The sequence below is a fragment of the Podarcis vaucheri genome (assembly GCF_965113315.1).
Source record: "Podarcis vaucheri genome assembly, chromosome: 8".
Lineage (NCBI taxonomy): Eukaryota > Metazoa > Chordata > Lepidosauria > Squamata > Lacertidae > Podarcis > Podarcis vaucheri.
Genome location: NC_138766.1, coordinates 12,330,307 through 12,341,072, shown reverse-complemented (window position 1 = coordinate 12,341,072; position 10,766 = coordinate 12,330,307). Strand labels below are relative to the sequence as shown.

The 10,766-nt window shown below is 40.9% G+C and overlaps 1 protein-coding gene across 1 annotated transcript in view; it reads left to right on the top strand.

Annotated features, from left to right (window-relative positions):
• The first annotated feature begins 2,112 nt into the window (after positions 1-2,112).
• Positions 2,113-10,766, top strand: part of TMEFF1 (transmembrane protein with EGF like and two follistatin like domains 1) — a 106,226-nt gene continuing 97,572 nt past the window's right edge. The window contains exon 1 of the mRNA XM_082234607.1: positions 2,113-2,134. Coding sequence (XP_082090733.1) covers positions 2,128-2,134 — 7 coding nt within the window. The 5' untranslated portion in view covers positions 2,113-2,127. The remainder of the gene's footprint in view (positions 2,135-10,766) is intronic.

The window sequence follows — 10,766 nt, the reverse complement described above, 5'->3', positions numbered from 1 at the left end:
GGCCTGCCTCACGCCTCTTCCCCGCCTCAGCTTCGGCCCGGGCCTTTTTACTTAGGAGCGCGGAGCTAGGGGCGGGAGGGAACGAGACAAAAGCGTCTGCACCGGGGCCCACGTGGTTGAGGATGGCGACGGGCCCTTTGCACATGCGTGACCGAGGGAGCCTGTTTAAATGCGGGTGGGGGGGGCATAGCTGTCAACTTTCCCCTTTTCTTGTGCGGAATCCTATTCGGAATAAGGGAATTTCCCTTAAAAAAAGGAAAACGTTGACAGCTATGGATGGGGGGGGGGGAGGCGGGCGTGTTGGTTGTCAGGGCGACCGCCTTCTCTAGTGCCTGTTAATGTACAAATTTAATAATATCTAGTAATGATAGTAATAATAGTACAGTGGTACCTCGGGTTAAGAACTTAATTCGGTTCTTAACCTGAAACTGTTCTTAACCTGAGCCACCACTTTAGCTAATGGGGCCTCCTGCTGCCGCTGCTCAATTTCTGATCTCATCCTGAAGCAAAGTCCTTAACCTGAGGTACTATTTCTGGGTTAGCGGAGTCTGTAACCTGAAGCGTCTGTAACCTGAGGTACCACTGTAATTGGCTCTGTTTGGGCCCCTTGTTCAGTTATTCAGTGGAAATTAAAAGTATACCAACGTTAATGAAAAACCATAACGGAATACATTACAACGCGGCACAAAACCTAAATGAGGGGAAATTTTGAGGCATTTCCCAAGCTGAATGCAGTATTTACCAAGAAGCAGGAGGTGCAAGCATCTTTTAATTTCATCTAGCTGCCTTTCCTCTACAGAGCTACAAGATGCACACCTGTGCTTTCATTCTCGAGACAACCCTATTGGGCTTTTCCAGGTTGACTCCATTTTATTTTAAAGGGTGTGTAATCAGGGCCATCTTAAGCATACCTGCCGCTGTAGTGCAAAGATCCCTCCGGCACCCCTGTTTCCCAGAGCTGCTGAACTTTTTTAAGGGGGGGAACCCCAAAGTTGTTGACCTTTTTTAGGAAAGGTTCCCCAGAGTTGTCAACTTTTTTTAGGGAGCTGGCACCACACTTACACATTATCTCTGCTTGGGAAGGAAAAGAAAACAAGAAACATAAGAGCTGGGGTTTGTGGTAGTTCCCTTACTTGAACTGGACAGAATGGTGGTGGAATATTAAAGGAAAGCATTAAAGTTTGGGATTTTTTTTAAAAAAAATGTTTTTCTGCAGGTTAAGGCACCGAGAGCTGATTTTTGGTCTATGATAAAATGTTCTTTTTGCACCACCGAACCTTTCAGGGGAGAATTTGCAACAGTTTGGTGCCATTTTTGAGGGAATTGGATAACGCCAGATGTTTGGTGAAATTGTGACCCCGCGACAAGGATTTTTTTTTGAAAAAAATTCCCGCTGGTTAAGGCACCCAAGGGCTGATTTTTTGGATCTATGATAAAACGTGCTGTTTGTGCTGCCAAGCCTTGCAGGGGAGAATTTCCAACTGTTTGGCACCATTTATGAGTGAATTGGATAATGTCAGATTTTTGTTGAAATTAAGAGGCAAATGACAAAGGGAACTTTTCCCTTTATCTGAAGGGAAGGTGTTAATTTTTATTCAATTTAATTCATTTTACTCAGTACTGTGAGTAAAATTTGGCAATGGCGCCCACCAGAGAGGTGCTGGAACAAAGTTCCGGTGAGTCCTGACTGGGAAAAAGCTGTAATTCTACTTATTTTTACATTTTGCATCCTACCTTTCATCCAAGGACCTCAAGGTGGCGCACTTCTCCCTCTCCATATTTTATCCTTCTTTTGAGGTGGATTAGGATGAGAGACTATGGCTGGCCTAAGGTCTGTTAGTGAGCTTCAACACTGAGTGGGGACTTGGACTCTGATATCCCAGGTCCTAGTCTACACTACACAGGCTCTGTCATTTGTAGTTTTAATGTTTCAGTTGTAATTTTTTGTTTATTTGGTTATTAACTGTACTGTGTTTTCTCTAGGTGCGGCGGATCAGAAACTGGCTCGAACTATGTTTCAATCTTGTCTTCAGAAAAACCACATATAAATGATCCCAGAGCAAGGTATCTTCAGGATAATGAATTCTGTGGGAGGCTCTGTGTGGCGGTGTGACGAATAACTGAAGAATGCACAGTAAGGAAAAAATATGGCAATGTGTACTTTTCCTGACCCTACTGTGGTCCAGCCTTGTCCTGCTGGCCTCATTGATTCCTCCTGACCCGATCATAAATATTTCCAGATGTTTGCTGCATATCTGCTATACTTTTAAAACCCATCCTCCTATTAAAAACAATGTAATCCCAGAAATGGTAGCTTATCCTTCACAGAGCTACAGTTCCCAACATCCCTAACAAACTGCAGGTCCCAGGATCCTTTGTGGAGGGAGGAGATGTGCTTTAAAGGTATGGTGTTGTCCCCAGCCTTTGTCCTCGAATTCCTTCTCTGTTCATCCCATGTTTTCTACTTCCCAGTTCTCTAGCCCTCCCTTGGATGGATTACCTAACTCTACCCCTCCCGATTCTAGGTCTGGTTCTCTTTTGTATTGCTTGCTGTGGATAAATTCTGTGCCTTAAGACCTCAGCTCCTGTTCTCCATAGCACCTGACTAACCTTATTAAGGGGGAGGATTGTAGCTCAGTGCTAGACCATATGCTTTGCATGCAGAAGGTTCAGTCGCCACCATCTTGGAAGAGACCCCAGTCTGCACGCCGGGAGAGCCATTGCCAGACTGTAAAGACCAGCCATTGTTAACTTTGGATTCCCAGATGTTCTTGAAATGCAACTCCCATCCACTGACCACTGGTCATGCTGGGAATGATGGGAATTGTAGTCTGACAATATCTGGGAACCCAAGGTTGAAAGAGGCAGGTGCGGTCAGTGGACAAACAGCTTGACTCATGATTTCATTGCTCAGTGGCAAATCACATGCATTCAAAATACCTCAAGATCAATATAGTTGTACCTCCATTTACGAACTTAATCCGTTCCAGAAGTCCGTTCTTAAACCAAAGCCATTCTTAAACCGAGGCATGCTTTCCCTAATGAGGCCTCCTGCCACCGATGCCCTTCCACCATTCGGCTTCCATTCGTAGACTGAGGTAAAGTTTGCTAACCGGAACACTATTTCCAGTTTTGCGGAGTTCTTATACCGAATAGTTCGTAAACAGGACTGTTCTTAAACTGAGGCACCACTGTACTGGTATCAGACCCTGGAGAGCTGATACCAGTCAGAGTGGACAGTGCTGGGTTAGCAGATGGACAAATAGTCCACAGTTTCCTGTGTTTTGGAATCTGTCTTTCCACTGTCTCTGCTTCCATCTTTGCCATTTCATGATTTCCAGTGGGCTCCGTCTCTCTTCAGTTGCGATACACCTTGGCTCATTCATATTATCCTGATTGCCGTGGCTCCAATACTGACATCCTGAAATAATTTGAAGAGGTGCATGATTTGGTCAACAATAATAACTAAAAATAAACAGTAAGACAAGGCTATTTAACACAGTGACTAAAGTAGCCAGGTGCCTTTTATTTTAAATTTAAAATAATTACTTTTCTTACCCACCCTCATATTGGAATCCTACTTATTTCACAGCATCCTATCTGTGCCAAGCTTCACACTTACCTATTTCAGAACATCACCTTAGCTTCACTGAATCTGAACAGAACTTTAGTAAAGGCATTTATGATGTGTTAGTACTCACCAATAATTAGAGACACAAAATATATAATGTGATAGTTTCTGCAGCAGGCTTAATTTGCCTTTTCTTGGAAAGCCTTTCAAAAGTCAGTAGGTGTAATCCAGTAAAGTTAAGCATTTTTATTTTATTTTTTTTTATAATAATTTTTATTACATTTTTTCCAAATTACAAAGAAAACAAAAAGAAAGGCAAAACAAAAGAAAAAAAAGGAAAAGAGAACAGAAAATCTCAACCATTTCGACAACTTATTTCAAATTTCCATTGGACTTCCCCACATCTCCCACATAAATGCATTCTTGATAATAAAATTGTCAGCAAATTATACCCTTATTTCGTGTGTTTCTTTATATTTTCAGTTGCAATTTAAGTTTAAATCTCTTATTCTCCAATTACTCTAAAAATATAGCATAATATCCTTTTTACCCGTTTCAACTCTGATTCTTTCATGAGTGTTATCAGTTTCATAAATAATTAAATTTCATTGCTGGGGCTAACGTTCCAAATCATACGACGTCTTATGTTTCATACAACTTATAATACTTCTGCAAATAGTCTTTAAATTTTTTCCAGTCCTCCTCCATTGCCTCTTCTCCCAAGTCTCGGATCCTTGCAGTCATCTCGGCCAGTTCCATGTAGTTCATCAATTGCGTCTGCCAGTCCTCCAGTGTGGGCAAATCTTGGGTCTTCCAGTGCTTAGCGATAAGGATTCTTGCTGCTGTTGTAGCATACATAAAAAAAGTTCTATCCTTTTTTAACACCTTCTGGCCGACAATGCCCAGAAGGAAGGCCTCTGGTTTCTTGGGGAAGGTGTACTTGAACACCTTTTTTAACTCGTTATAAATCATTTCCCAAAAGGCCTTCAATCTTGGACAAGTCCACCAGAGGTGGAAGAATGTCCCTTCAGCCTCCTTACATTTCCAACATTTATTGTCAGACAAATGGTATATCTTAGCAAGCTTGACTGGGGTCATGTACCACCGGTATACCATTTTCATAATGTTTTCTTTCAAGGCATTACATGCCGTAAATTTCATACCGGTGGTCCATAACCTTTCCCAGTCTTCAGACATAATGTTGTAACCAATGTCTTGAGCCCATTTTATCATGGCTGACTTAACTGTCTCATCCTGAGTGTTCCATTTAAGCAGCAAGTTGTACATTCTCGATAATACCTTGGTCTTTGGTTCTAGCAACTCTGTCTCAAGTTTCGATTTTTCCACCTGGAATCCTATTTTTTTATCTAACTTGAAAACCTCATTAATTTGGGCATAGTGTAGCCAATTTTGCACCCTATCCTTTAGTTTTTCAAAGCTCTGCAACCTCCAATTACCTCCAATGTTTTCTATTATTTCCCAATATTTCGGCCAATGTGCCTCCATATTGGCTGTTTTCCGAGCTTTGGCCTCTATTGGTGAGATCCACCTCGGAGTTTTACTTTCCAATAAGTCTTTATATTTTTTCCAGACCATATATATTGCTTTCCTGACAATATGGTTTTTGAACATTCCATATGTTTTCCCCTTGTCATACCACAAATACGCATGCCAACCTAACGAATTGTTAAAGCCTTCCAGATCTAGGACATCAGTGTTTTCCAATAAGATCCAATCTTTCATCCAGCAGAAGGCCGCAGCTTCATAATATAACCTTAAGTCCGGCAGGGCAAACCCCCCTCTCTCCTTTGCATCAGTTAGTATTTTAAACTTTATTCGGGGCTTTTTGCCCTGCCAGACAAACCTAGAAATATCCCTCTGCCACTTTCCAAAACATTCCACTCTGTCCACGACCTGCAAGGCTTGAAACAGAAACAACATTTTTGGCAAGACGTTCATTTTTATAACTGCAATTCGTCCTAACAAGGATAATTTCAATCTTGACCAAATTTCAAAATCTTTTTTAACCTCTGACCAGCATTTTTCATAATTATCTTTAAATAGGTTCAAATTCTTAGAAGACAGATTGACCCCCAGGTATTTCACTTTTTTAACAATGTTTAGTTCTGTTTCCTTCTGAAACCCCTCTGTTTCAATAACCGTCAAATTTTTCCCTAACACCTTAGTTTTTTGTTTGTTCAACTTAAAACCCGCCACCCGACCAAATTTCTGAATCAATTCCAAAACTCTTTTTGTACTAGGTTCTGGCTCCTGTAGTGTTAAAACCAAGTCATCTGCAAATGCTTTCAGTTTATATTGTTTCGCTCCGACCCGTATTCCTTGTACCTGCCGATCCTCCCTTATCATATTCAGCAAAACCTCCAGGACCGAAATAAACAACAGAGGGGATAGGGGGCACCCCTGGCGTGTTCCTTTTTCAATATGAAGTTCTTCTGTCACCACATTGTTCACTATCAACTTAGCTTTTTGTTCTGAATAGATTGCCTCTATTCCATTCTCAAACCCCCTTCCCACTCCCATCCCTTCCAAATTTTTCTTCATAAATTTCCAAGAAATGTTGTCAAAGGCCTTCTCCGCATCAATAAAAATTAACACTGCTTTGGTGTTAATATTTGTTTGTAAAAGTTCCAGAATATCGATAATGTTCCTGGTGTTGTCAAACAAATGTCTACCTGGGAGAAAGCCTGCTTGGTCCTTATGAATTACTTCATTTAATACTTTTTTAAATCTATTAGCTAAAACATCCGCAAATATTTTGTAATCCACGTTTAGGAGTGAGATGGGTCGGTAGTTCTTAAGTTGAGTCTTTTCAGTTTCCACTTTAGGTATCAGTGTGATGAATGCTTCTTTCCACGTATCTGGTGCCCTCCCTCCCCCCATAATCTGGTTACAAACCTCCATTAATGGTTGTGTCAAGTGGTCTTTTAAGGTCTTATAGTATTTGGAGGTAAGTCCATCGGGACCTGGAGATTTGCCTAACTGCATATTCTGAATGGCATCCTCAATTTCCTGTTGTGTTATTTTACAGTTCAAGATTGATCTCTTTTCTTGTGATAATTCTGGAAGGCCGTTTTCTTTCAAAAATTGTTCTATCTCAGTCGCATCCTCGGATCCTTGTGTATACAGTTTTTTAAAATATTTCTGGAAACACTTTCTAATTTCTCCCGGTTTCTGAATGTTCTTTCCTTCAACTTCTAGATTGGTAACATAATTTAATTTTTGTCTCTTTTTCAACTGCCAAGCTAGCAGTTTCCCACATTTATTCGCCGACTCAAAAGATCTTTGTTTCATTTGTTTAATCTTCCATTCCACTTCTTGATTAATCAATTTCGCATATTGTGACTGGTGGAATTTAATTTCTCTTAAAGTCTCCTTTGATTTTGGGTTTAATCTTAATTTTTTCTCACCATCTCTTATCTTCTCCAGTATCTTATCCTTTTTACCATTCCAGAACTTTTTCTTGATCGTATTCTGTTGTATCAGGAACCCTCTCATAACAGCTTTACTCGCGTCCCAGATTATTCTTTTTTCCACCGAGGTATTCAAATTAATTTCAAAGTAGTCCTTTAAAGCTTTTTGGGCCTTCTTTACAATCTCTTGATCTCTTAACAGGTTGTCATTCATTTTCCATCTGAAGGAATCGGCAGTAGTAAGTCTCATTTCCATTTTCAAAGCGTTATGGTCGGAGCATGTCTTTGGGCAGATTTCTATTTTTATAGTCTTAGGTGCCAGCCCTCTAGTTGTCCAAATTTGGTCGATTCTTGTCCATGACAGATGGGCCTCAGAAAAGAAAGTTCCTTCTTTACCAAGGGGGTTTCTCGTCCTCCATAAATCAATTAAATCCATATTGTCAGTTAATTCAAAAAAGGTTTTTGGTAGTCTTCCATCTTTGGTCAAATTCTGGTTCTGTGACTTATCCATAAAAGTAGAGACAACCCCATTCATATCTCCCATCATAATGATGTTAGAATAGTCCAGATAGTCCAGTAATGTCTCATGCAGCTTCTTGTAAAATTCTGATTTCCCCTCATTTGGTGCATAAATTCCTAATATCAAAATTTTCTCTCCTTGGGTCGATATTTCAATAGCCAGGATTCTTCCTTGTTCATCTTTAAACAAGAATTTTGGTGAAAGGTTCTCCTTGGCGTAGATCACCACGCCTCTCTTTTTAACTCTGTCTGATGAAATAAATTCTTGGCCTAATCTTTTATTTATTAACACCTTCTTGTGTAACCTGGTCACATGAGTTTCTTGCAAACAAATTATGTCCAAATTCTCTTTCTTTAAAATATGGAAGATCCTTTTGCGTTTTTCTGGGGAATTCGCGCCATTAATGTTCCAACTATACAGCTGCAGAGACATCCTGTGTCGATCTGTTGTTACTCTTTATTGGGTGTCTTCTTTTTTGTCCGAGTCCGAAGGTGGTGGCTCTTTCCCAGACTCTGGTGGCGGCCAAATAGCTGCTGCTCCTTTCTGCAAGTCTTCTCCGTTGTCGTGTAGGAACTTCTGGCTGTCCTCTTTCGTTTTGATTTTTATCTTCTTTCCCTTGTATTTGAATGAAAGGCCTTGTGGAAACTCCCACCTGTATGGTATTCCGTTACCTCTCAAAAGTCCAGCTAGGTCAGTATAGTTAGATCTGAGATCCAGTAGTTGCTTAGGGATGTCCTTGTAGATTTGTGCTCTTCTGTCCTGTATCACAAGTGCTTTGTTAAAATGTAGGTCAAGTAGCTTGTCTCTCTCCTGCTTAGTCCTTAGGATAATCAAACAGTCTCTAGGCCTGTCTTTTCCAACGGCTCTTCCCAATCTAAATGCAGTTGTTATTTTAAAATCTGTGTCTTCATTAATACCCCAGAATTTAGAGAATTCTGCTGTTAGAAAACCTATCAAGTCCTCTTTCTCAATCTCTGGGATAGAGCGTAATCTCAGGTTATTTTCCTTGTTTCGCAGTTCCACCAAAGACAGGTAGGCCTGCTGGTCGGTAATATGTTTGTGGAGCGGTCTTACCTCTCCTTTCAGTTCCTCCACTCCTTTTGCTGCGGCCTCTGCTTTTTGGTTCGCAGCCTCCGCCAATTTTCGATTTTCAGATGTTACGTCATTTAGGTTTCCAATGTCTTGTGAATGCTTAGCCACCTGTTCTGAAAGTTTGGTAATTGAGGATGTGGCTAAATCAATTTTTGCAGTTTGGTCATCCACTTTTTTGTTCAAAATTGCAAATTGTTGTAACATTTCCTCTAACAAAGTGTTAGACCCTCCAGATGCCATATCCTCACCTGTTAATTGTTCAGCTTCTTCAGCTAGAGTTGTTGGCGAGGGTGCAGTCTGCAAGACGGCAGGGACTGAAGATCTGCGTCCCTGAGAAAATAGGGTTGTTTGTGTCAGTTTGCCTTTCCCTGCCTTCGACGCAGCTCTTGTTTTTACTCTGTCGCTCATTCCCCACCTGTCTTTGGATTCAAGGTCAGGCTGTCAAAAATTTCATGGGAAAGGCAGGCCCTGGAGTAAACAACCAAACCACAGAGAGACAAAACAAAGTTGGTTCTCAGGAAATTGTAAGTCCCAAACTCCACTAGAGGGAGTAATGTTGCAGTTCAGGGAGGAAGAAGCAAAATTTCAGTCGCCATTAAAGTTCCTGCAATTAAGTAAATTCACAATAGTCTTTGGAGAAGACCTTTTCCCTCAAGCAGAGCTCTCACAATGTTACCACAAGTCTCTTAAAAGGTGCAAAGTACAGTTGTTAAATTGTATCCAACAGTGATGCCTCTAAGTATCCATTTCAGATTTGTAAGTGTATCTGCAAAACAGCCTTTTGTCCCGCTGCAAGTCCGGGGCTTGGGTTTTTAAAGTCTTTAAAATTTTTTAGTAAGTTTAGCAGAGGAGAAAATCCCCATAAAGAAAGATAGAGCCAGTCCCAAAGAAATAAAAATAACTTGCCTTTCAGTTTCCAGCTTCTCTAAGCGTATGATTTCTCTCGTTTTAAAGCCCTTCTGTGCTGCTTCCAGCCTGTCAAATCCTTTGCCTTTGATCACTAAGCACCATCGGGAGACGGACTTCCTTTTTCTCGTCTCCCGCTTTCAGCCAAATTCATAAATTTTGTAATCCAATCTCAGGTGAATCTTACTCACGAGTAGTTGGTTTGTAATCCAATGTAAAAGGAAGAAAGGTCGGCGCTCATCCGTAACAGCCGCGCGGCTTCACTCCCGCAGAAAGAGCGATGAATCCACAGCACCGCTTCCCCTCCGCGCTTCCGGAGCCCCTTACGGGGTCCCTTCTTCGTTTTGGGGGTCGCTCTAGGTGCCCGCCGGATCCCACGGCCACGAGCTCACTCTGCTCGTGGTTTTTCTTAGTGGGTCGTCGCTTTGCCGCAGCGAACGACCCTTTTCTGCGGAGCCCCTCTTCGCAGCGCAAAGAGGACCGCCATTACTTGTTTCGCGCCGCCTCCGGAAGTCTAAAGTTAAGCATTTTTAAATCCCATTTATATTCACGGGAGAGTTAAACATATGCTTAGATCTTTCTCATTGCAATAACTGGGTCTTAAAAATGCTTAATTTTGGTCCATTGTTTGTAGCTAGATTTTAGGAGCTTCAATTACACTGATGTAGTATATCGTTTTAAATTCTGATGATTTGGTTTAGCAAGGCTATGGATAAAACCATCAGAGAAATGGTAATTGATAGCCTTTAACAAAAGCAGCCGTCCAAAGTGAAGGTTTGATACTGGTGTACCTTTAAAAAACTGTTATTCAGCTGTTTTAAGCCCTAACTTTCAAAGGAATGTGCATTCAAAACTGCTAAAACGCATAGTATCGATTAAAATATAGAAATTTTGTGATCTTGTTTGAGGTGCTGACATCAAACAAGTCTCAACAGGTCTTTTCTCTAACATCTTGGCACAAACTATAGCATAATCATTTACTAACGAAATGAGCCAGTGGAAGGAACAGTTACTAGAATCTTTATTTTCTTTTTTAGCAACTGCAACATGGCACCCCTTAGGAGAAAATAATCAATAGTCACCTCTTCTCTCATCAGTTCCATGACACAAACATTTTTTTTATCCCTATCTATACATTTCTTCCTGGTGTTCTGCCTCATGTGAGGTTTAGCTAGTCAGTTTGAAGCTTAATGAAGTAACTTTGTTATATATATATATATTTGGCTTTGCTGTTTCTCCAAAATTT